This window comes from Beauveria bassiana, assembly GCF_000280675.1.
Source record: "Beauveria bassiana ARSEF 2860 unplaced genomic scaffold BBA_S00024, whole genome shotgun sequence".
Taxonomy (NCBI): Eukaryota; Fungi; Ascomycota; class Sordariomycetes; order Hypocreales; family Cordycipitaceae; genus Beauveria; species Beauveria bassiana.
This window is the reverse complement of record NW_007930859.1, coordinates 389,608-413,638: the sequence shown is the minus strand read 5'-3', so window position 1 is coordinate 413,638 and position 24,031 is coordinate 389,608. Positions and strand designations below refer to the sequence as shown.

Below are 24,031 nucleotides of genomic sequence, written 5' to 3'. Positions count from 1 at the left end.
TAACTTAGTTCTTTATAGAATATTCTTAATATTCTTAATATTCTTAATATTCTTAATTCTAAATTCTCTTAATATTATTAATATTAATTAGTTATTATTTACTTTTTTTAATTAGGAAATAAAGATTATATAACCATTTATAGATCTAATACTAGTCTTATAAATATTATACTTTACTTTTTTAGAACTTTCTAGTAGTCTTTCTAGTATTACTTAACTACCAAAATATATAACAGAGAAAATTCGCAAACTCTGCCTCGTAGAGCTAAGCTTGTAACCCTTGAAAGCTACTACTTTGAATAAGGACTAACACAGTATAGAGACATTCGAACTTGGTGAAGTCGCTGATGGATCACCCTACCAAGGAATGGGGTGTTCGACTCCATTCTCGTCAATATAGATAGCACTCGGCGGCTCGGGTGGGGGAGGATAAGCGTCATCACCCTCATATGTCCAATCCGGATCAACATCGTTGGTAATGTCTTCCGCACGCTGGCGGAATACCTCGCAGCGATCCAGCAGCTCGTTCTTCATTTCCTCGTTGGACAGCTTCGCGCTCGGGTCTTGCAGCTTCTCGCAGGTGCTGAGCAAGTCATTGATGGTCTTGACACGCTTCTCTTCGGGCGTTGGGGGTTTGGGCTTCGGCTTTTGCGACTCGCGGAGGCGGTCGCAAGCCCTGTCGACGTCATTCTTCCAGCGCTGCTCGCCGCGCATCCAGCAGATGAAGCGTAGCTTTAGTGTGTTGCCGTAAATCTCGGGCACCTGCGGGCCGCCGATAGCCTCCTGGATGCTAGTCATGGTGTTGTCAAACCAGCTGACGGCGTGACCGATGGGGTTGTCCCAGGACTTGACCATGTCTAGGACGTCGTGGGCATAGGGCGACAGCACCGCAAAAGCGACGGCTCCGCCGGCACGGGCGCCGGCCCGGAATTTAGCAGACACTTTAGCCCTGAAACGGCCGGCTTGGGTGATTGATGTTAGTCGACAACAGGCATATGACACAACCTTTGCTGTTTAAGCTAACCTTTTGTTGGCGCCGGCTTATATTTAGCAGGGTCGCAGGTAGCACGCTTGCCAAGGAATCCAAAGCAGGAGGGAGACTTCTTGAAGGCATAATTTTCGTTCTTGATCTTTGTGCTTCTGGAGCTCGGCTTATTGCTTGTCACTTCGTACGCGTGCGAAATGCTTGACTCGGGGACTTTGCCAACGACAGCAAACTCCCGGTTGCGACCAACCGCCGGGTTCTTCTCCGGAGGATAGATTCCGGGCACCCAGTAGCCATCTGGAAGGTCCTTGGCGTTAATGACGTAGATGTAACCTTTGGTTGCCCCATCAGCGCTGCGGCCAAACGCATACCCCTCGGCCGTTTGAGGCGACCGAGAGACCGAGACGAGGCCTGAGTTGCCCCCGAAGTTGAGGTGGTTCTGCAGGTCCTTATTGCTGCCTTGTGGCGAGAAGCCCTCGGCAAAGATGACAGCTGGTGGGCGCGAGTCGCCGCGGTAGAAGAGACCGTCTTTGCCGCCGCCCGGAGACTTCATCTTGGATGCCACCTCGGCCGTCACGGTCGTGGGGGTGGGAGGACCCTCGCGAAGTTCGGCCACTTCGGAACTTGGATCGCTGGGCAACATGGTATAATTTGAGAGAATCTCAAAGATGGCATCATCGATAAAGTTGGTGTCGAGCTCAACGCCGTCCTCGACCACGATGTCGCCACTAGACTGTTCACCCGTTGACTGAGGCGCCGCAATGACACCAAGCGCAAGAAGCGCTGCTCAAAGATGAGGTTGCATGTTTTGCACTGTTGTTGATGCGATTTTCCTCGGCTGTTCACTGGTTGAAGTTGTTGAAGCTGTAGAGAAACAAAGGGTGCTGAATCGACCGTACTTGATTGCCAGCGACGCAGCTACTTATAACAGTTCATCAGTCCGCAGAGGCGGCCAAGTACTCTCGTATCTTCACCTCATTCCATAATTCAGGCTGTAAAATAACAAGTCTTTGAAGCCGAGTCATGAGTTGACAGCCGAGATGCCCAACTTTACCTGTGTCATGCGACTCCATAGCGCCGCTAACAAACAAGAAAATGACTCTGTTGTAATAATGCAAGAAATCCGAGGAGACTTGCTATGCTGAAAACTCTGCGCAGCCATATCACAGCGAATTATTAGTGTTAGTCAAGACGCCCGTCTACTGTTGGTCAACTGCCGAATGGCTATGCTCCGGCGGTGCAACTATCGTAGCCTGGTTTTCACGGTCGTGCGTTTTGTGGGACCTTGCCCATGATGTACTTTGTGAGGAAAACCAAAATGTCGGATGGGAATGTAAAACTTTGGCGTACCTGTTCCCTTCGTGTGTTAACTCTCCGGGGCACTGATGGCGCTACTCCGGCGAACAATAATTATTATCATTCTACGCCGCAAGGCGCACATTCAGTAATGCCCACACATACCAAAATGCCACACGTCAACTGAAAAGCGTTAAAGTCTAAAGAGGGCTCTATAGTGTGTATATATATGATTCTATATGATGATGCTACTTTGAAGCTGAATGTGGCCCACTATCGGTAGCCCGAATTGTCTGTATTCCGCTCCTGTGGAAAATCGGAATAGGTCTCCGACGAGTTACCTGGTATATCGATTACCTTTATGACATGCATCCTAAAAGCCGTCCCGAGGGTAAGCGTGTCGTGGCCGGAACATCGGGTCTCTGGTGGGGCGGGTGTGAGTTCTGCTCACGTTTATATCTCTTTCTAACTATCTCTCGCAGTACTGATGAGTATCTACTAGGACATGTCTAAGGACCAGCTTAGAAAAGGGGTAGGTATAGCATTGACGGCAATAGTATAATAAGAGGTGACTATGACTTTAGCCTTTGATATAGACTATCAAACAGTAACCTAGTAGACTCATGTCTTAGGCTAACTTAACTAGGATGTAATAGAGGTTTCCCAATTGCGCTAAATAATTATAATAGCGAGTACTAGACTATCTTAAAAAACCGTAGTTGATAAGTAATTGATAAGTAACGAATTGTCAGTATCTAGAAATAGTAGTTAAAGAGCAGCATAGAATATTATAGTGTGTATAAGGACTTTAAAGACATTAGATAATTTCTTCTATCTTTAAAATCGTGATAATATAGTATTTACTTTATACTTTCCCGACGGCCGATTTATACTGTCCGTAAGCTAAAGAAGACGGATGCTAATGGGATATTTATTTAGCTAATGTAGAAGAGACATGAACATTTGCTAGTTACGATAAAACAACCGGGTGCTGCTCTTTTGCCTCTCTGAGTTCATATCAGTATCTGACGTCTCTGATACGATAGACTACAGTTAGGCCGTTCTCAAATCCCGCAGAGTTCCTCGACACTAGCTCCTGCGATCGCGATAGTAGTATCGAGGTTAAGAATACGCATAAAAAGTATCTTGCAACCTTGCTATGCCACGATAGCCGGATGAGCGCTTTGATGTTTCATCTAGACGATAAGCAAAATCTGTCTGCTGCGGATGATGCGACGTCGCGGGTTTAGGATTCGGCTCAGATAGAGTAGCATTATCGTTCTTCGATGATTGCAAAAAGAGTCTTTATGTGTTGCGATGGACTCTAAGTTATTAAGACCTCCTATCCTTAGAATAAGATTGACTCCTCCAACGCGCGCGAGCGCTGTAATATTGCCACGGGGAGCACTGAATATAAGAGTAAGATATACATTATACCACTAAAGTCGCGGAAGTAACACGTGCCACATCACGGCCCGCTTTTGGGGCTGTAGGTGTGTGGCTTATATATTAAGAGACTTGGCGTAATTTTATTCTTACGTCATGTTCTTAGCTATACTCCCAGTCTAGGCATAACATTTGTGACTTTTGACTCGCCGCAGTATACTCTTTTCGGGCTTTCAGGGGCCGTCATGTATTCATTAGTAGTTAGTTAAGCAATTGGGATAGACGAGTAAGCGGACTAACTTGGCAATCTTGATTCTAACATGATGACTGCTAATCGACAGCCGAGCCTACTAATTGGTACATGTATGTATTGCTGTGGTCAAACTCCTAAGGCTCGTATTATCGCGTCAAATACATTGGAATCGAATTAGGCTAGATAATGAATTTTCTCTAGACCCTATCACCATAAGACTTAGACGAGTGAATAGACAAGAAATCTGTTGGGGTTTGCCTCTTGGCCCGAGATAGTCTAAATAATCTGACTGACTTTCTTTTAAGTTGATGTGGCGTTCCGATAGGGCTCGATCCGGCCCGCCGAGGTAATGCCATCGTCGCTACGCCCCCTACGCCACCGGCTCTTGAGAGGCCGGGTGATCCTTGTGTGGATGACTGACCGGAGTTATCGCTGGGGCTCTATTGCTACGCCAGCTACCAAAATTCATACTTACGTAAAACAGCGCTATAAGCGACTATATAATACATTATATTAGCGACTTTTTAAAGCCACTTAGCTTACGTGTTATTACGTCTTAAGGCTGAAAACCCCTTCTAGCTGCCCTTTACTTACATGTGCTATACACCTACCTCTCCGAGGAGGTAGGTGTATAGCACGTGTATATATTTTACTTGATTTGTCGTAATAGATTTATAATTGTGTATATAGTAATAAATCTAAAATGCATTTCAAGATATACATGAAGAATTCGCTAATTTGAAATTTCCCTGTTATGGATTTACTGTAGGCTAGTACTGCCTCCTCCCGCCCGAGCCGTTAAAGGGGCAGTTATCATTTTATTCGCAAACGATTTAGTAAGATAACGAAGCAACCTTGATGCTAGCCGAGTGATGATAAGAAAACTGTGTATTTGCGTGGCCGGACACAGAGCAAATACTATTCGAGATGAAGGCTCTCATCAATGTTCCAGAATCTCTTTCCATAACTTACTTCATTTCCACTATAGGAGAAGAAAAAGAGAGAGAGAGTCCGCGGTCGCGAAAGCTTCTACCAACAGGAGATAAGTAACGGACGAGGCCGCTTAAATCCGAATAGCAAGTACGTGTGAATAGCTATAGAAGCACTATAAAAAGTGGATTTACCCACGACACAAATTCCTGGCTAAACTTGACTCGCCTATTCATGTGCTCTGGTTTAGGCCTATGCTACCCTCAAAGCTTCAATTGCAACCGGGAAGTCACCGTTGTGAGCGCCGCGTTGGCAGAAATATCGACACCAATGCCGCGACCTACTCGACGTGCACTCGCCTGTGATCGCTGCAGATTGCGAAAAGTCCGCTGTATGTCTTTTGTCCCTTGGTCTTGTTGTCAGGTGATACGTAGCAAATTATCGTTGCTTGAGAGCTGTGTATCTGGAATAAATCTAATTCAACATATCTACAGGCAACGGCGGGTTTCCCTGTGCTAATTGTATTGATCGAGCCGAGGCGTGTGTTGTCTCCCCTAGACGGGTAAAAAGGTCCTATGAAACGCAGAGTTTATCGTCATACATTCCCTTTCGCACCTATCGTATCAACCCAAGAGTCCAAACAACAGAGCGAGACGTCCCAAGCTCTAATTCTGACCCGTCCAATGACATGGACAGCCTCCTTAGGTCTGTCGCATTTTCGTCAGAAGAGGGTAGCCTAATACGGCAAGCATCGCCGGTAAGCTCCAGGCGACTAAATTAGAATTCAAAGGCCAAGCAAAATGCGGTCTAGGCGCCATCCTTAGTGCCGCGACCGAACGGATCTAATTATCAAACACTCGGCAGACTCTTTTACTCAGCTAATGCATCCTAGGGCTGTGGGCTGCTCAATGCCAACATTACTCATGATTGCTCTTATTCTCGCCAATCCTTGGCCTATACTAACCGCTCAACTCGTCGGGAGGAATCACTCAGCTCCAAGGAACCCGCCATCCAAGGTTTAAGCCCGCCTAACACAAGTCACGAATCACAGAACAGCCCCGAAAACGGCAGCATATGTACCACGGACCTGGTAAGCACAGATCGTTGTCTGTCCCCGGAAACTGCCGTGTGAATTCTCCCTTTAACTCCTACACAGCCAAACGTTGAATATTATGGTAGGTCTGCGACAGACCCTACCTAAACAAAGATTACGTCACGCTGAAGGAAATCGTCCAGGTCCACGATCCTTCATGTCATTCTGCTCGCCCCCTGGCGTCAAGTGGATCAATTCAAGACTAAAATGCCCTCAGTTTGGCGGCATTTCTTCACAATTAATCGCCGGAGTAGCCGGCAAATTAAAGCTAAACGGCAAATTCTCTGCACCTATGACTGGGGACCCTGCCCCTGAGCGCGCTTGGGAGTACGCCAAGAGTTCGTCGTCGTCTTCCACTTGGCTTGGCCGCCACATTTTTCCTAGTGCTAAGCTGACTGAGTTTCAGCGTATTTTGACGACGCAGCTGAGCAGTCGTTTGGAATAGTAGATTGGCTGTGGTTTGAAGCCCGACTGCAAAAACATCTAGACGGAACGGCGTCTGACGACACAGGATGGTTCGCGCTACGCAATGCTGTCTGGGCTTTGGGCGCCCGCTTAAGCATATCCAAGACGTCTACTTATGGCCAAGCGTTGTCTAAGTCGTGGCTGTTCTTTGAGAAAGCCTTGTCCGTCCACACAGAGATCATCCTTTTCTCCTCATCCCTGCCAGCTGTCCAAGCTCTCGCATTAATGGTATGTAGTCTCTTTGAAAGCAAATCCAGATTCACGCAAACAAGAGCTGACAGGTCTGTCAAGGCTTACTATGCTGAGGGAGTGAGCAACGTGTCAGTGCAGTATATGCTATGCTCTGAGGCACTGCGACTTGCATGCTCTAAAGGCCTACACCGAAAACCGGCCCCTTCTTGGATGATGTCTTCACGAGAGACTGCGCATCGCAACTGGCTATTCTGGTCCATCTACTGTTTGGAAAGACAGATATGCTCACGTTCGGGCAGGCCAGCTGTATGTACTTGTGCAGTGAATATCAGACTGTTGTGCTTGAGTTTTTGCTGATGAGACAAAAGGCCGTCGACGACGCGGCTATTGACTGCCAAATCCCAGAGGAGGCACTGAGCGGGAAGACAAGTGATGCTATTTATTGCCATACGTTGATCGAGTTATCGCGGCTGTGCTCGGCCGCCACAAAACTTTTATCTAACACTCCTGGCCGAGAGCAAGACAACACGCACACACCACTCATCGACGCTGTCAAGTCTTTAAACTGTCAAGCCGCAACAATTAAAATGGCTGCAGAGCGGCGGGGTGTTTACCTCGACAGGTCTCTGAATGACAGTCAGCCACCTGAAGACCTAACAACTCGTCAAATGCAAATACTACAGAGCCACTACCATTGTCTCTTATTAGACATCAATACGCCACTTTTCTATCCTTGGTCAACCTCTCCGAGCCAACAAAGGTCCGACCCCCAGCTCGTCGCACAGATTGAAGCTTCTTGTGGCGCGGTAGTGGGGTCCTCCCGGTTTATTATACTCGCAACCAGACAGATTGATGTCGACGCATCTTGCTCTGCTCTGTAAGTGGTGTCTCAGAACCAATTTCGCACTTGCAGTAGGTGATTAGATGTTTCGCTCTAACCTTGGAAACAGAGTATCGCTCTTCGTACCAGTGTACCGCTTCATTGTCCAATTCATCCATATTCTGCAATGTGATGCGGCCCACGCCCAATCAGAGCTTGACATCCTAGGTATGTACTTGCTTGTATTGAAGCATAAGGAAGCGGCGCATTAACAAGCAAGCCTAGATCTGGCTCTTGGTTACTTTGCAAATCTCAAATTTGCCACTGATGGTCTCGTGTTTTTACCATTTGCCAAGGAGCTTGCCAGTATTGCTTCAACATATGTAGATCAACAACGAAATAAGCCGCCCAAGCCCAGTATAGACGACCCGATACTGGAAGCCAGCCAATGCGATCTCGCCATCGAAGATGAAACAGTGAATATATATAACGTATGTGTTACCTTCTGGGACCGCCAGTCAGAAATTACTCGTCCTGCATCGCTACGAGATAGAAGCTGACTATATAGTAGAACGCCGATTCGTCGTTACTCTTGGAGGAAGCAAGCTTTGAGGGCTGGGACAGTCTACTTCCATCGTTGACTACTTGGGATGCCGTTTTGTAAGCCTTTCAGGGATGATTACAGTCTGTCTAGAAGTCCTTGCAACAATCTGAATTATTTTTCACTGAATTGCTCTCTGAACTAGGCGGTTTTGAAAGATGCATTGTCCAAAGAACAACAACCATTACCATCTAGTCAAAAGCATAAGTTAGAGCCCGTACATCTCGCGCCTGCGTCCGTGTACGGTAACTAGAAATTAAAGCCCTGTCTTGACTCGGGATATACTTTACAAAGTATATTTAGTATCTGAAATGACCGTGCTTCTAATGAATTGAGAAACTTTGATATCTAATAAATTCTCGCTTTTTTCCCACGCGAGAGCGATTTGAGGCGGACTTACTGTGTGTCTAGGAGAAGAGTTGACAATTCTTTCGTCGTTCTGTACAGCAAGTCTGAGTTTTTATGTGACCGAGTCTCACAACCCATGCCATCTGTGTGTGGAGTCAGATCGGGTCGGATTTGACAATTTCCAAAAGAGGAACATTTGCCGACCCTTTTTGGCAACCGCCACCCTCGGCGAAGCATTTCGCCCCCCCCCCCCCCCCCACCTCGTAATGAGAGGCATTACGAGGACATATCTCTCGGCCTGGAATACCTCGGCGGAAATAGTATCAGGTCCCCGTCCGCCGAAACATTTAGAAAGACTGAAATTGGCCAAGTGACAGCATGAATACAGTCCCACCCGGCAGTATTAGCCGCATACAGGGCCTTCACCGAGGAAGATGGCCTTTTCGAGCTGCTGCTCCGTAAACTGCTTACATACTTCTGAAGGCGTCCATGTCGGACGTTTTGCCGTAGCGGAACCCTTCCAGATCCCAGCTTAGGGATTGTTCTGGTTTATCGGATTTATTTGCGATAAGTCCGATTTAATAACTATAAATACAGAGATATGTGCTTTGCCCTCTTACCGTCTGGGGTGCATATCGCAACAATCAAGTGATTAAACAAAGAAACCACCTCTTGTGACGAGTCTTTACTTGCACCGCCTATCAGCACAACATTACCAAAATGACTGAAGCTCTCAACATTCCGAAACAGTCCATCTTTCACTGGTCATCTACCAGCTCTTCCAAGGATTTCGACGTTCATGACCCCGCTACTGGAAAAGTTCTTACAACTGTTCGGGGTGGCGACGCTGCAACCACACAAGCAGCCATCAGTGCTTCCGCCGCGGCCTTTGCTGAATGGAAGCAGCGAAGCTTGGCAGAACGCGGGCAGCTCCTATTGGCGTGCTCTGTCGCTATTGATGCACACAAGCAAGAACTGGCAGACTTGCTTTGTGCCGAGAATGGAAAACCCGTTCTAGACGCAGTATTGGATGTCAACTTTCTCATCAAAGTCTTTGAATTCTTTGGTTCCTTGGTCGACAAGCTTTCTGGACAGTTTCACGACCGCGGAGTGGTTTATACCTCCATCGTCCGCGAGCCTCTTGGTGTGTGTGCAGGTATTTTGCCGTTCAATTGGCCACCTATTCACGCTGGTGGCAAGATTGCGCCTTGTGTGGCAGCTGGAAACACCATCATCATCAAACCTGGAGAACAAGCGCCGTTGACAGTCATGCGAATTGTCGAGATTCTACAGACTGTCCTCCCCAAGGGTGTTGTGCAAGCTGTTCCTGGAGCTGGAGCTGAAGTTGCTCAGTTGCTGGCTGAGAGCTCCACAGTCAAGATGATCTCGCTTACTGGATCTACAGCTGCCGGAGCTGCTGTTGCCAGGACGGCCTCGGATTTGGTCAAGCGTACCGCCTTGGAACTTGGCGGCAAGAACGCCTTTATCGTATTCGAGGACTGCGACTTGGACCGAGCGTTAAAGGGTGCTCTGGAAGGGGCCTTTTTCAACAAGGGAGAGGCTTGCACTGCAGCATCAAGGCTTTTAGTTCATGAAAAAGTATACGATGAATTCGTCGACAAATTAGCTACTGCTGTACGCAAGTTGCGGGTCGGCAATGGATTTGACAAAGACACTCATGTTGGTCCTGTTGTCTCCAAGCAGCAACAGGACCGTATCAGAAGCTACATTACGCTAGGAAGCGACGAGGGTGCCAAGATTGCTGCCCAGGCAGAGTTGCCTTCTGATGATGCGCTCAAAGACGGCTACTTTGTTGCGCCGACTCTTTTCAGGGACGTGTCACGGTCGATGCGCATCGCCCAAGAGGAAATCTTTGGCCCTGTAGCGACCGTGTGCCCGTTCAGGACCGAGGCAGAGGCTGTCTCGATTGTGAACGAGTCAAGATATGGGCTTGTGGCCGCAATTTGGTCCAAGGATACGGAGAAGGCCCTCCGAATCAGCAGACAGGTTGACACAGGCATGGTCTTTATTAACAACTACTTCAGAAGCGGGCTGGGGTTACCTCATGGTGGATCCAAAGAGAGTGGCTACGGCAGGGAGCATTGGATTGAAACGCTCAACGAATGGTCAACTATCAAATACATCCAGATGCCGTCTGGTCTGGGCAGAGTGCCTACCTGGAGGTCCGTTGCGGATGTCTTTGATGAATAGAGGCGACAGTGCACCCTAGTCATACCCGGCAGGTAAGATAGAAAGATTATTCGCACAGAGAGAGAAAAAGAAAGAACAAATGCGTTTATTACAATATCATAAGTACCATCGTGGATTCATTCAGCCGCCGAAGCCTGACGTAATACAGTGCAACGAGTGCGAGTTGTCCCCGCGAGCGGCTAGTACGTGGACAGGTGTAAACTCCAAGTATAAATCTAACTCAGAAAAAAATCAGGTAGAAGCTCTGGCGAATGCGAAACTGATGATAGCGATGGATTGCTGATGAAAAAAGGGTAAACAAGTTGTCAGAAGCTGTGAGCTATGACATCCCGCGCACGTGTTGGAGCAATGAACCTACACTAATTTACAGCCTTGGCTAAATAAGGCAACACAATCAAACATAACTATAAGTGCTAGAATATCTTAAATTGATAAGTATGAGTGCTAGAAGGTTTTGCTTGGCTGGAAATAATAGAGTGGTAATAGGAGGTGGAAAAAATCTGATATTTACAAACGTCTTTGTGCTCTGTAACAAAGCTTTGATGAAGCAGGACTAGGCTAAAGAACTGCGTCCAAGACAAAGCCACTTCGAAGCATTGAGAGGGCAAATAGGAGTGTGTAAATGATTAGCAAAAAACTCGCTGAAATAGCAACGAATTTTAAAAGAAAAAAAATAAGACAAACAAACAGAAGTTCAGCCGTGACAAACGGGTCGTTTACGGTGAGCTGTGTTGGCCACTTTGATTTGCCCCTCGCACACCATCCACAGTGACTCACCCCGCTTTCTTTGTACAAGACCAGCAGAGAATTACCGACAAAACGTCAATCAAGACAAACCGTTGAAAATGACGAACCCTAAAATCGTCAAGATTCTAGCTGGGCTTGAAACTCCCGAAATCAAGGCCAACGAGCCCGCCTTGCACCAACTCGATCAATTCCTCACTTTGCGTAGCTTCCTCGGCGGCTACAGCTTGAGTCAGAGTGATGAGCACGTTTGGACAGCTCTCCGTCTCAACAAGGTGACTTTTGGAATTGTCCGACGCAACTTGTTCCTGAATGTCACCAGGTGGTTTAATCATCTCGAATCGACATACCCTGCTCTTCAGCAGGCCGTCAAGGCCAACACAACATTGTCCAAAGCAAAGGTTGTCGCCAACGTTGGCCAAGCTGGCGGTCGCTACAATATCAAGCTGCAAGATACTGAAAAGGGAGTCGTCACTCGATTCCCACCCGAGCCAAGGTATGAAATACATGCTAGAAGTTGTGGCTTCTCCTTTGCTTTCTTCGTAATTTCCCAACCAACTTCTGACTAACCAACTGCTGACAAGCGGCTATCTGCACATTGGTCACGCCAAAGCGGCCTTCTTAAACGACTACTTTGCGCATGATGCCTTTTCTGGATCCATGATTCTGCGTTTCGACGACACGAACCCGAAAAAAGAGAAGCAAGAGTTTGAGGATTCCATCGTCCACGATCTCAAGCTACTAGGGATTGAGACTCAACGATTGACGTACACGAGCGACTACTTTGAACAACTTTACAAACTGGCCCAGAAGCTCATTTCCGACGGCAACGCGTATGCGGATGATACCGACCCCGAGGTCCAAAAGAAGCATCGTTACAAGCGTCTCCCCAGTAGCCGCAGGGACCGACCGGCTGCGGAGAGTCTCGAAATCTTCAACGAGATGAGGGAGGGAACCGAACTCGGAAAGAAGCACTGTATTCGTGCTCGAATCGCTTTTGACAGCTCCAACGGCTCTATGCGTGACCCCATCATCTACCGCTTCCCCAGCTGGGATTCCGAGCAAGGGCCGCAACCCCATCACCGCACAGGTTGGGCGTGGAAGATTTACCCTACCTACGACTTTGCTTGCCCTTTGGTCGATTCAATCGAGGGCGTTACACATGCTCTCAGAACCACTGAATATGCTGATCGCAATGAGCAGTACTACTGGTTCCTCGAGGCTCTGGACATGCGCCGTGTTCACCTTTGGGACTTTGCAAGAATCAACTTCATCAAGACCTTCTTATCAAAAAGAAAGCTCACCAAGGTGGTTGACAGTGGCAAGGTTGACGGTTGGGATGACCCTCGGATGCCAACTGTGCGCGGTATTCTGCGACGTGGTCTCACGGTAGATGCCCTTCGCGAGTTCATGTTAAAACAGGGGCCGAGCAGAAACGTTGTTTCGATGGACTGGACCACCCTTTGGGCTACCAACAAGAAGGCCATTGACCCTATTGCGGCTAGACACACGGCTATCGAAACGACGGGCAAGGTGGCTCTTTCTATTCATGGAGCCGCCGATGCGCCGTGGAAGGAAACTCGGCCCAAACATCCAAAGAATGCCAATCTCGGAAACAAACAAGTTGCATTTGCAAATATGGTCTGGATTGAACAAGTTGATGCTTCGTCTTTTGAAGAAAACGAAGAAATTACACTCATGGCCTGGGGAAATGTCATCGTCAAGCGCATCGTCCAGTCAGAGGATGGTACTGTTGGCAGCCTAGAAGCGGTACTGAGCCCCGGAGGGGACTTTTCCAAAACAAAAAAGGTTCACTGGCTCGCTGTTCAAGGTACCAAGCATTTTGCTACGGAGCTCTGGGACTTTGACTACCTCTTATCCAAAGATAGTTTGGCCAAGGATGACGATTTGGACCAGTTTTTGACACCCGTCACAGCCACCATGACCGAAGCCATTGTTGGTGGCGATTGCGAGGGCCTTGTTGACGGTGACATTATTCAGCTCGAACGAAAGGGCTATTTCCGAGTCGATAAAGCCATCGGAAAAGGTCCCGAGGGCAAGGCGGTCATGTTTAAGATTCCCACTGGTTCAACTAAAGCGTGAGGTTACCAAACAAAACAATGCGCGCTGCTCCATAGGGTCAATGGGCCGGCTACAGAATACAATTTCGTACAGAATACAATCTCGTACAGAATGCAATCTCGCATAGAATACAATCTCGTACCAATGACAGTCGTAATGTTGGTGACGACACAAATGGTCAAAGACATTGAGGTGTGTGAAAACTAGCATCTAGACTTTTCCTGCCGTACCCCACGCCTCATTGAGAATATCCTTCATCTTCAAAGTCTCTATGTGCGGGAGTCTGGTGTTTAGCGTCTTCCCACTATCAAAATTGAAGAATCCCTCTTCGTACCACGTGCCCAAGGCGCATGCGAGTACATCAAACGCCTCTTTGGGGACGTAATTGTATACATTGGCTTGTCCCGGAAGTTCCGTTCTCTTTCCGTTCTTCAAGTCGTGCAAAGAATCGTACGAGACTTTGAATTCGCGGCCTAACGGCTCACTGTTAGTTTTCTCCGTTGTTTTGCCCTACCAGCGAGCTGCATACCTCTTGCTGCTTCCGCGAGCTTGACAACTTGATTCCAGGATAGTTTGTCGCCCATGATGTACGTAACAGGGTCCCAGTCAGTCAGAGCCAGAGACGCTGCGACAAACTTTGCAACGTCAATTGTATGAGTGAACACAACTGGGGTATCCCCGGACCCTGAAATAGCCGCCATGTTATTGGGAATGTCAAGGACGACTGGAAATGGGGCTAGACGTGTCTTTTCGGCAGGGCCCCAATAGTCCATAAAAGTACCAATTAAAAAGTAAGTTGTCTCCAGGTCAGTGACCCTAGCAAGCTCCTTTTGGGCATCGAGCTTGTGGATTACAGAGTCAAGCTTGTCGATGTGGCTAAAAATGTTTACTTGTTAGAACGATGTCCTTGTCTCAAATTCATATGCGGAAACTCAACTCCTTGGTGTGTGGAAAGCCCCAATCGCTAGATATCATCCTCTTTGTACATTTAGACGCATCAGCCGCCTGGATCAGCTGAATTTCCGGGGGAGGCCTGCCGTCGGCAGGTGAGCCCATTGTAATGGCAGAAACAAGAGTATGAACGTTCTTGTCTTCCAATATCTTTGTGATGGCCTTTGTGTCATAGTAGTCAGTCGGTACAATTGGGGCTCCAATGTCCTTTCCAAGCTGTGGATCGGGCTGGTGGTCTTCAAGTCAGCACTCTAAACACTATTTTCAACATTGGTTTGACGACTCTAGCTTACCTTTCTGCTTAATATGATGACTTCATACTTTGAAGATTGCAAAATGGCCTCGACTATTGTTCGACCTAATTTGCCAGTTCCTCCAGCGACGGCAACGACCTGCATAGTTGACATGTCTAATTGTAGATATTTTCAAGTGTATAGAGTTCTTTGCTTTGTGGAAAGCTATTGTGGAAAGTAAATCCGATGTCTTAAATAGTTGTGCTCGGATCGACAAGGTTTCGACTTGTGCATTTTCCCACACCAACAGAAGCCATCACATCGGGGCGAGTGAATGGTGGATTTGTCAGATATAGGTGAATTTATCAGACATAAGTAGAATATTTGTGCCTATTAAAATTGGTTACTGACATCTTGATATTAACTCCGGCAGGCATGTGATGCGGATTTGTTTGCGGACTTTGATCGATACCTGGTGCTTGGCTGTTCACGGCGAGCCAGAGGCCCACGGCAAAGTGACCAAATTACCCCCGCAAGCATTAAGGTTCATCGAGACTTGGGCGATCGGCAACTTGCCACACTGTCTAGTATCCACATAAGCCGCATTTGAACGCTTTTGTCTATTGTCTCATTATATCAGTCAGCCACAGCATCAGTGCTAGCACAACTCTAAGAGAATCGGCCATATTTGTTAGCAAGTCCGCTTCAACAATCAGAAGAACAGGCTCGGCTGTCTGCTTAATTTGGGCTTATAAATCAAGTCCGCTCCAACATGTCATAACAAGTTGGCTATGCAAACTTTGCGCATTTTAAAAGTGGTTGGCCTTGCCAGCTGTACAGCGCTCACTTCCAAAAAAAAAAAAAAAAAAAAGAAAAACTGGGCACAATTCAATCTTCCCAATAATATTCTCACTCTTGCAATATTACGCCAAGTTATCGTTCAACTCTGCCACAAAAAGTCTGAGCCCGGCGTTCAACTGATCATCACCACCCAAGAGACCGACCTCGTGCTGTACGTTGGCCGCGCACGTCCTTGTCTCAATCGACAATGTCACCATCCGAAATCACTGCGAAAGAGTTTGAAGAATGGTTCAACGGTACTATTATTGGTGATCCAGCCACCTCTCGCGAATTTTGCCAGCGGCACCTGAGTCCCGACTATGTACGCTTGCATGCGGGTGGTGGGCGTACCGACTTTGAACAATCTGTCGAAAAAGTTACACATTTCCGCACAATCTGTCGCAAATGGGAAGGCAAAGTCAACTTTCTTGTTCAGCAGGGTAACAAGATTGCTGTCCGCTATACTGTGAATCTGATTTTTGGGGACAATCCGGAGCAGCATATGGAGCTCATGTTTATGGCGGAAAGGGACGCCCAAGGTCGTTTTCAGAAGGTGTGGGAGCTGACTGAGCCAATTGACGAGTCAGCCAATAATTGACGAGTCAGCTAATAATTAACGTGTTAGCTAATAATTGACGTCAGCTGCTATACTTAAAATGCCTTAATTTCTTCTTATTATAACAATGATGCTTGTTCGGTACTAAGTGAGGAGATAAATGATAGCCATAGTCAATTGGCAGTTACTATCAAGGATTGGCGTGCTATGCCCATCATCTCACCCCTGTCTCGGTCATATGAGATGTAGATGCACAGCAAAACCAATCACGTTCCGATCAAAACAAAAGATCAGGTGATAGATGACTATAGTGGTTCGTACCTCCTATTGATAAAGCTACTATAAGTAGAAGAGGGTGCATCTATCTTTACTAGAGCGCTATTCCGTAATCGGTCTACCTGATATTGTCTTATTCCTAGAATTGCTGGTTAGATCCCAACTACACCCACTTTGAGGTAATTGGAATCAGTCGTAATGCGCTCTCTGATTGAGCCAGAAGATATCTCATCTACATCCCAAGCCGCCCACGTGAAGCGACCATGCAAAAACTTGGCTTCGTCGGATGCCGCCCACACAGCATAGTGTCCAGGAAGATCCGCTGTGGCACATCAAGGGTCAGTATCCGTTTTTTTTTTTTTCTTCATTCTGGCATGTAGCTCTTACCATCATCCCACGGCAGTGTTTCGCTCGTGTAGCCAGCCTTCTTGGCTACGGAAGTAAAGATTGCTCCCGGGTGAAAGTTGACGACTTGCATATCGTCTGCCGGCACACCTTTGGCAATCTGCTGGACCAGAATAGTCCCCGCGCTTTTGGAAGCGGAATAGTTTGGAACAAAGCCGGCGACATCGAAATCGTGTATGGCCATGGTCGAAATGCCAATCAGAGACTTGCGTCGGAGAACTTGTTAGTCAGGGCTCGCCTGTCGCAACTAGGTGTCTAAAAATCATGTGTGGAGCCATACCAGCTTGCGAGATGAGTCTCTCTTCTTCTGATGATAGAAGAAATGAGCCGCAGCGGCCACGCCGCCAACGTTTGTGCCGAGGTCAGCAATCACCTCCTTGTATCCAATGTCCACGATACTGCCAGAGGGTGAAATCCGGGCTACATTCAGTACTAAAACATCAACAACGACACCCTCGTCGTCCAGAGACTTCCAGAAGCTCTCAATGTCGGTAACATTGGAGGCATCCTGCACGCGAGCCACAAAGGTAGTCTGCGAGGTCCGGGACAAGGTTACAACCGCCTCGTCGAGAGCACTCTGGCGTCGACCAGTGATGATAACTTTCGCAGCACCTGCTAGGCCGAATCCACGAGCAATGGCATACCCGATGCCTTCGGAAGCTCCTGTGACAAGGACGACCTTGCCCGTCTGGGAGAGCTCAGGGCGAGAAGGGGAGATAGCGTCGTAAGACTTCTTGTGGTGCTTCACCTTGGTAAGAATGTTGTCATTGTTGGCAGTCATGATGCCGATCTAGAATTGGGTAGTCAAAAGTCTTATTAGGAAAATATCGGGGTTGCTTTTGCTCTGTGTAGATTTTCAACTCGTCTTTTTTTTAATCAACTAGCTTCTACTAAAATATAAATACGCGCTCAGTATGCCGACACCATGCCCTCTTGGCTTTAAGCGTAGGTACATAATTCGGAGAAAACAAAAGCTAATCTCCGTATAACGACTGGTCTTCGTAACAAGTGTATTTGCTTGGGCCCTTATCCGGCAGTCCGGGTGGCGGAGTGCCCCGCTCCGTTCCGCAAATCTCGGCCCGCGGCTTCCGCGCTGCTCCGCCGGTATGCATGTCCGCTGGCTTTTGGTTTGGCCTGACGCTAGTTGATGGGACATTTGCAATCAGGTGCTCAGGTGCAGCGCACGCCAGAGCACCCACTTGCCGTTGTCAGTCATCAGTGCAAGCAGGGACCTTTGATTTGATTTGACTATTACGTCCGTCTGCGCCCTAGTGTAGGCTTTTGGACGTGCTATCGAGCCTTCTACGGATCAATGTACAGTCGTACCCGCCAAGTGGGCCCCAACTGGGCGCGTCGCGCCCATGTTCTCACCAGTTGCCCCTGGCATACATTTCCTGTCATCATCCTCCAACTGTAGCAGTGTCGCGCCCAATGGCATATGTCTGTCTGAATCGATACCCGTCAGCGGGATCATGATGATGCTGGCGTTATGCGTTTGCGGTTGCCGCCGCCGGCGCGTTGCGCCAACAACTTTTGTCTCCTGGTCTTTGTACAGGGACCAGCGGGAGCCCGCAAGCAGGGACCAGAAAGCCGACGTGTATGCCTGCCTGGGTGGGATCGCAGCTGGTGTTCGGTAGTATGCGCAGCGGAAAGCCTTCGAATCGAGACTGTATCGAGATTTCGATGCCCTCTTACAGCTCTTTCTGTCCTTTTATTGCGCGTCGTTTGCTGAGCCTATTCTCGCTGCTGTCCTCGTCGCAAGCTTGCTATCAATCTGGAATTGGCCATACCCTACACGGAATCGAGAATTTATTCGAAATGACAACCGGCCACAAGAATTGGGGGAGAAGAAATAGATTACTTAATCACAGACCAAAAATAGGTAGCACGCGACTTCAGAGGAACAAAACACACAATCCATCAAGCCAGGATGCGCATAATTCTAGACAGCCCTTGTAGATCGCCTACTGCTGTGCCCGCGATTCCCTCGTCAACCTAACCCAGGGTGTAGCTTCCACTAAAGTTAATAACCCACGCATTGTCATCTATATTAATCATAAAATTTTCTGCCTTGACGTTACCTAGATGGTATTTTCATTATAAAGTAACTGCATAGTCTCGCGGATCTGGGCTGTCTAGTGTCTTCTAAGTTTAATAGCGCTTTGCTCTGCTCTGGCTCGTGATAAAACGCCTTTATTTTTAATCTAAGAAAACAGCATGCCTGCTAATCTGTGCCTATCGCAAGTAGCACTATAGAGGCGATAAATGAGCGCTTGTGGTGGTGGCGGTATGTGCGCCAGAGTAAGTCGTTTGAGCGTGCTAAGTTCTGTCCGCGCATGCTCGGGTCTAAATGAGAGAGCAAAGCGTTTAAAAAAGCACTTAACGTAGCCGCCATTGCCATTAGCAACTATTACTCTCTGTAGGGGTTTAATGAGAACATCCTGTGGTTGGTCATAGCAAATGCCTACTTCACCTAGGTGGAACAGCAGTGTCCAGCTATCCACGTCATCCAGGAAGTCGTCGCTCACCATAAGCAAAGGGCTGCCCTAACTGTGCTTCTTTAACGGGAGTATACTAAGAATCAATGAGACCTGCTTTTTTTTTAGTCAGGAACCCAAGCGCTTCGCATGGCATTATATGTGCGGCGTTCCTTAGTTCAAGAGAGAGCGAGAGGACAGAAGGTGGCTTCCCGCCAGATACGCAGCAAATCACCAATGCCAACGGGTAGTCTCCTAAGATGCTACAAGGTACCATGTCTCGCCATTTCGAGTCTTGGTCCGCTTCATGACATGTGCTCCTTCGTGGAGCCTAGTAAATTTCCGTCGCTTGAATTCTCTACGCATATTTGCGTAGACATCTTTTTCCGGCTCGAAACTGTGTTCACCTTCCCACCGCAGGTAATAATGGGGTATTCTCCCTGTACGGCCATTTTCCGAGCAGTCTATCCACTGCCCACTGACCTTCAGGAAGAGGTGATGACTTATTGGTTAGGCATGCGTCTTCGCTGCACTACATTGCGGTGTCAGGGGAGGGTGGTGCGGTCTCCAATAATGATGGCCCCTTGAAGGGCTGTATCGATCCATCCAGGCATGGTGATACCCTTTTTTCTTACGCTGTTTCTATCTCTAGTAGTATCGGATCCATTGGCGGATCATCTTCGACAGGTGCATCGAAAAAAGGCATTAGAACATCGTCTTCGCTAGGCCATAGACAAGTTAAGATCCAGTCACAACTATGTACTGTCAAGGGCATTACTCAATAAATCTGCTAGGCGGAATTCATAAACCAGCAAAGGCCCGAGTCGAGACGACCCGTTGTGGATCTATATAGGCATTCGATTATAGAACCATGATGTGAACCCTAGGTGGCACTACGGTAATAAATAATATTAGAGCTATAGCCCCATTCAGCTGAGAAGGCATAGCAAATGAGTTAAGATCAGCTATAGTACGGGTATAATTATTGTGTTGAAAGCCATAAATCGGCTCATCCGAAAGGCAATAGAAAGTAAGTCAGGACCTAATATAGTGAAATACTATTATATAGGAAAGGCTCGGCCCGTATAGTCTATGCTGGTAAAAACCTATGAAAATCATTTATATATAAGCTACGAGTTATATCACCTTTAAATTGCATTTGCTACACGCTCAGCGCCTGCCTATAGAACCGTAAGATAGCCCTTCTAGGTGAAATATTTAACGTAATCTATTTGCTTCCATTATACCTACATACTTATAATAAGTCTTCTATTAGGTCTGATTCATGTACGGACGCCCTCTTCATTTCTAGTATCACACACAGCATGAAGGTTGCAATCCTCTGTCTTGCCCTTCTCGGGCTAAGCTCTGCCCATGTCGCAATTTTAGGTAGAGCGCCGCAGGCCCCGACGCCGCCCGGCCAGCTAATCGCTGATGCAATCAAGGACGGTATCAAGGATTGGGGGCCGGCCGGGTCACTGAAACCGCCTTCAAGCCCTAAACCCCCTCTACGACAAATGCCTGGATCGCCTACGCCGTACCACAAGCCCAAGGATCCGAACATTAAGCCTGGCGTGACGAGAATCCCAGGTCAGCCTCTCGGTCCTCAAAAAAAGTGCAAGCCATGCTTCCGCAAAAGGGGCTTATGCTGCGACAGCTCGGGCAAGCCTGTCAAACCGGTCAAGGACCCAGCCAAGGCACCGTTCAAGGCGCCGGCGAAGGGACCCTCCAAGGCGCCAGCGAAAGGATTTTCCAAGGTGTCCAAGCCCTATAGAATGGCCCGCTTCTCCGTGCCTAGGTCAGCCGGCAAGGCGGCCGTCTTTGTGCTCGTGGCGCCCTACGCGCACAGCGCGCTTGACTCTATTAAGCAGTGGGATAACCCCATCGGATACGGGCTCAAGTGGTTTGACGACGCCATGGCTAGCCTGCAGGAAGCCATCGGCGGCCCGCAGCGCAATGATATCTACGGCAACGAGCTTAAGTATAAGATGGTCAAGGGCATTGGCGGCGCGCTGCAGCTCGGGTTCGAGACGGACTGGGACAAGAACCAGCGCCTGCAGAGGGAGGCGACCGCCAAAGAGAATGCGCGCCGCCAGGAAGAGATCAAGGAAAAGCAGCGTATCAAGGGCCTTGAAGAGCTGGCCGTATTGTGCGAGAGGATTGGAACGGAGCGGCCAGAGGACGCGAAATTGACAACGGAGATTCAGCAGAGCTGCACCAAGCTGGCGGACGCGGTCAAGAGAGTAGAGGCCCAGGAAATGGCCAAGAAGAAGAAGAAGATCAAGCCGGAGCCGATTTATTGGTTCGCAAAGTGCAAGGTGAGCCTGAACAAGAACTCTCGCTGATTTCAAAAGCTAAAGACAGACTTGCAGTGTAATGCCAATAAGCTACCAAAGTATGGCGCCAAGTGCGCCAGTGAGTGCCGCGCTATGCTCTCCTTACTCGGGCCCTAAGAACGTGATGATAGGAACTGGGTTATTGTGTTGTTATGTTGTTAAATTTTGTAATAATACTTGTTTTTATCAGGGCAGGTGCGGATACTTTGCCAAGCTCTGACTAGCCGAGCCCTGGCCTTCCTGCCTATACCTCGCTCACATGTGTTCATTACTTCGACGTCGACGACCATAGTTCAGACCAAGATTGATTTCGCGTTTATCAACATCTTTTTCTTTTCTAGCGCTACTTAAAATAGCCTCTACCAGGACACTAAGAAATAGCTAACATTCTGAACGTGGGATCAGAAACAGTCGAGGGCTACCATCGGCTAAGGGTGAATGCCTGCTGGGCGACCTATGACACTCAAAGAACATGCGTATCGAGACCACTAGCCTTTGTACCGACATTTGCGTTGAGATGACTTGACTTGGAATCGTGCCCCTCACAAACCACGGCTAACCATTGATTCTTCGCACGATCAATCCCAGAATTTCGCCAGAAGATTTCCGTCAGATCTTTCTGACGGGATCACTCTCCGCGGGTCCAATAAAGGGAAAGGTACCAGTCCAGCCCACAGGCGCGCCATTCTTGTCTAAAAAGTCAAAAGCCCATTGCTCCAGCGTCTTTTCCTTATATTTCTCAAGGTTGAAATCGTCGCCGGCCAGCTGTGGCTGCCCGCCGCTAGTAGTGAATTCGTCGTATTTTGGGTTATACTCATCGTTCTTGATCCACTTCTGCTCAGGAAATTTTTTAATAAAGGCCTCTTCCTCCCTAAACATATGGGGATCGTCTGACGTAATCTTTTTCCCAGTGACCATGTTAGGAATAGCCATCCAGGCTTCAACCTGGTCCCAACGTATTCCTCCTAGAGCGGAAAACTCCTCCTCGTTAAACCATTCGAGGGTAAAGTTCGATGCGCCCAGGTCTATCATATTCGGGGTAGGGTGTATCTTATAGACCCAGCCATCCCCTTTATTATTCCTGAGTGAATACCCGAATGCAGTGCCAAACAGCGACGTAGTCGAGCTGTACGCCGTGGGGACCAGTTTTCTTCCTTCATGGTGCGCCTTCAAGCTATAAGACTCGTTTAACATTGGTCTGTCGAGCGTGGGAGTGATTCCGCCTGCTTTTTGGAATACCTCGGGAGCCCGGTTGTCCCCTCGGTAGACAACCTTGGGAGCCGGTCGTTTCTCTCTGGCTGCGAGGCATTCATGGGCACTCTTGTACCTGTCGTCAGGCCTGAAGCCGAAATTGTAAAGCATGCAAAATGATTGGCTACCGCAAAACTTCTCCTTTTTGGAACGTTCGCAAGCTACAGCCTTATAGCTGCCGGGTTTTACCCAGGGAAGTTTGTCGCCGGGCGTATCAACGTTGATAGGTGTTGGAGCGTCCAAGTTTGTACCATTGTCTTCAGGTTTCTCGTCGACGACATATCCATCGTTCTGCTCCTTTTCAACACAGTCAGGCCTGTTGTTTTCTGCAGATCTTTGGTTCTAGATCCGTTAGTAAAGTCTCTTCGCAATCTATAGATCCGTCCAGGACTTACAAAGGGCACAGCAACACTAAAGCTGCTAAGCATAGCGAGCAGAAGAGCGGAGGAGAGTTTCATCTGATCTGGATTGAATGAATGAGAATTTAGAACAAGTCAAGCAGTGAAACTAATGTAAGGACTGTCTAGATGAGTTTGTTGAGTCTGGTTTTTTTTTTCGGGGGGAATCTTCTATAGCTTATATATATATACCTTTTTTTCTAAAAACAATGGTAGTAAAGAAAATTCTCGGCCTAATTCATCTATATAGTTACGTATTAAAATAAAGCTCATGCTATAGAACATTACAGGGGGTTAAATCTCTCTTGTAAATAGGCTGAGTCAAGCAGTTGTTATAGATTTATTATATTTAGATGAGGTATTACCTTACGTATAGGCAAGATAGTATACTAATGCCAAGTGAACTCGGCATTACTGTCTAACCTTAACCAATGCCGGCGCGTTACATGGATTGTATATTAGAAGAGAGAGTGTACATGACTAGGTAAGACAGCCCTGGGGAGGTCAGAGATAACCTGTCCCAGATCCACGAAGTTAACCTGTCCGAGCCGAGCCCTACCCGAGCTTTCACTAAATCAGGCTGATACCACGATAATAATACTAGCTCGTTAGGGTATGCAAAGTATACTACGTGAAGCGCTGGTTAGGATTTAGGTGGTTTTTATCCTTATGTTAGTAAGTACTAGTATAAGCTCTATCACAGATAAAACTTAGGTAAAGCCTAGTGTAGACAGGTTGACTTGGTGGCTCTGGGATAGATTGTACGTAACTACGACCCTGGGTTGTTACTGGACTGCTTAAGAAATAGCCTGATTCAAGTCCGTTATTGTAGACCGAGTATACATGTGGAGCTAGCATGAGAAGACGTTAAATGGAGGGTATCACAAGACACGCCTATAGGG

At 47.7% G+C, this 24,031-nt stretch overlaps 9 protein-coding genes across 9 annotated transcripts; 5 read left to right on the top strand and 4 right to left on the bottom strand.

Annotated features, from left to right (window-relative positions):
• Positions 1 to 357: 357 nt before the first annotated feature.
• BBA_07419 (uncharacterized protein) lies at positions 358 to 2,058 on the bottom strand (the record flags this gene model as incomplete). The annotated part of the gene is made up of 3 exons (XM_008602516.1): positions 358 to 962; positions 1,025 to 1,768; positions 2,040 to 2,058. The coding sequence occupies 3 exons, from the start codon at positions 2,056 to 2,058 to the stop codon at positions 358 to 360; spliced, it is 1,368 nt and encodes a 455-aa protein (XP_008600738.1).
• Positions 2,059 to 5,084: 3,026 nt separating this feature from the next.
• BBA_07418 (fungal specific transcription factor) lies at positions 5,085 to 8,274 on the top strand (the record flags this gene model as incomplete). Its single annotated transcript, XM_008602515.1, has 12 exons — positions 5,085 to 5,241; positions 5,345 to 5,607; positions 5,743 to 5,940; positions 6,007 to 6,025; positions 6,087 to 6,281; positions 6,350 to 6,636; positions 6,700 to 6,728; positions 6,782 to 7,477; positions 7,551 to 7,648; positions 7,706 to 7,911; positions 7,992 to 8,080; positions 8,217 to 8,274. 12 exons carry the CDS (start codon positions 5,085 to 5,087, stop codon positions 8,272 to 8,274), a joined length of 2,295 nt encoding a protein of 764 aa, XP_008600737.1.
• An 815-nt stretch (positions 8,275 to 9,089) lies between these two features.
• BBA_07417 (Aldehyde dehydrogenase) lies at positions 9,090 to 10,580 on the top strand (the record flags this gene model as incomplete). The annotated part of the gene is made up of 1 exon (XM_008602514.1): positions 9,090 to 10,580. One exon carries the CDS (start codon positions 9,090 to 9,092, stop codon positions 10,578 to 10,580), a length of 1,491 nt encoding a protein of 496 aa, XP_008600736.1.
• An 845-nt stretch (positions 10,581 to 11,425) lies between these two features.
• On the top strand, positions 11,426 to 13,427 carry BBA_07416 (glutamyl-tRNA synthetase; the record flags this gene model as incomplete). Its single annotated transcript, XM_008602513.1, has 2 exons — positions 11,426 to 11,820; positions 11,909 to 13,427. The coding sequence occupies 2 exons, from the start codon at positions 11,426 to 11,428 to the stop codon at positions 13,425 to 13,427; spliced, it is 1,914 nt and encodes a 637-aa protein (XP_008600735.1).
• A 189-nt stretch (positions 13,428 to 13,616) lies between these two features.
• Positions 13,617 to 14,764, bottom strand: BBA_07415 (nmrA-like family protein; the record flags this gene model as incomplete). The annotated part of the gene is made up of 4 exons (XM_008602512.1): positions 13,617 to 13,879; positions 13,936 to 14,295; positions 14,393 to 14,585; positions 14,651 to 14,764. The coding sequence occupies 4 exons, from the start codon at positions 14,762 to 14,764 to the stop codon at positions 13,617 to 13,619; spliced, it is 930 nt and encodes a 309-aa protein (XP_008600734.1).
• Positions 14,765 to 15,638: 874 nt separating this feature from the next.
• BBA_07414 (uncharacterized protein) lies at positions 15,639 to 16,028 on the top strand (the record flags this gene model as incomplete). The annotated part of the gene is made up of 1 exon (XM_008602511.1): positions 15,639 to 16,028. One exon carries the CDS (start codon positions 15,639 to 15,641, stop codon positions 16,026 to 16,028), a length of 390 nt encoding a protein of 129 aa, XP_008600733.1.
• Positions 16,029 to 16,414: 386 nt separating this feature from the next.
• On the bottom strand, positions 16,415 to 17,448 carry BBA_07413 (short chain dehydrogenase; the record flags this gene model as incomplete). Its single annotated transcript, XM_008602510.1, has 3 exons — positions 16,415 to 16,584; positions 16,650 to 16,872; positions 16,948 to 17,448. The coding sequence occupies 3 exons, from the start codon at positions 17,446 to 17,448 to the stop codon at positions 16,415 to 16,417; spliced, it is 894 nt and encodes a 297-aa protein (XP_008600732.1).
• A 3,021-nt stretch (positions 17,449 to 20,469) lies between these two features.
• Positions 20,470 to 21,831, top strand: BBA_07412 (uncharacterized protein; the record flags this gene model as incomplete). The annotated part of the gene is made up of 3 exons (XM_008602509.1): positions 20,470 to 21,462; positions 21,517 to 21,559; positions 21,671 to 21,831. The coding sequence occupies 3 exons, from the start codon at positions 20,470 to 20,472 to the stop codon at positions 21,829 to 21,831; spliced, it is 1,197 nt and encodes a 398-aa protein (XP_008600731.1).
• A 258-nt stretch (positions 21,832 to 22,089) lies between these two features.
• Positions 22,090 to 23,159, bottom strand: BBA_07411 (cholera enterotoxin subunit A2; the record flags this gene model as incomplete). Its single annotated transcript, XM_008602508.1, has 2 exons — positions 22,090 to 23,073; positions 23,127 to 23,159. 2 exons carry the CDS (start codon positions 23,157 to 23,159, stop codon positions 22,090 to 22,092), a joined length of 1,017 nt encoding a protein of 338 aa, XP_008600730.1.
• Positions 23,160 to 24,031: the final 872 nt, after the last annotated feature.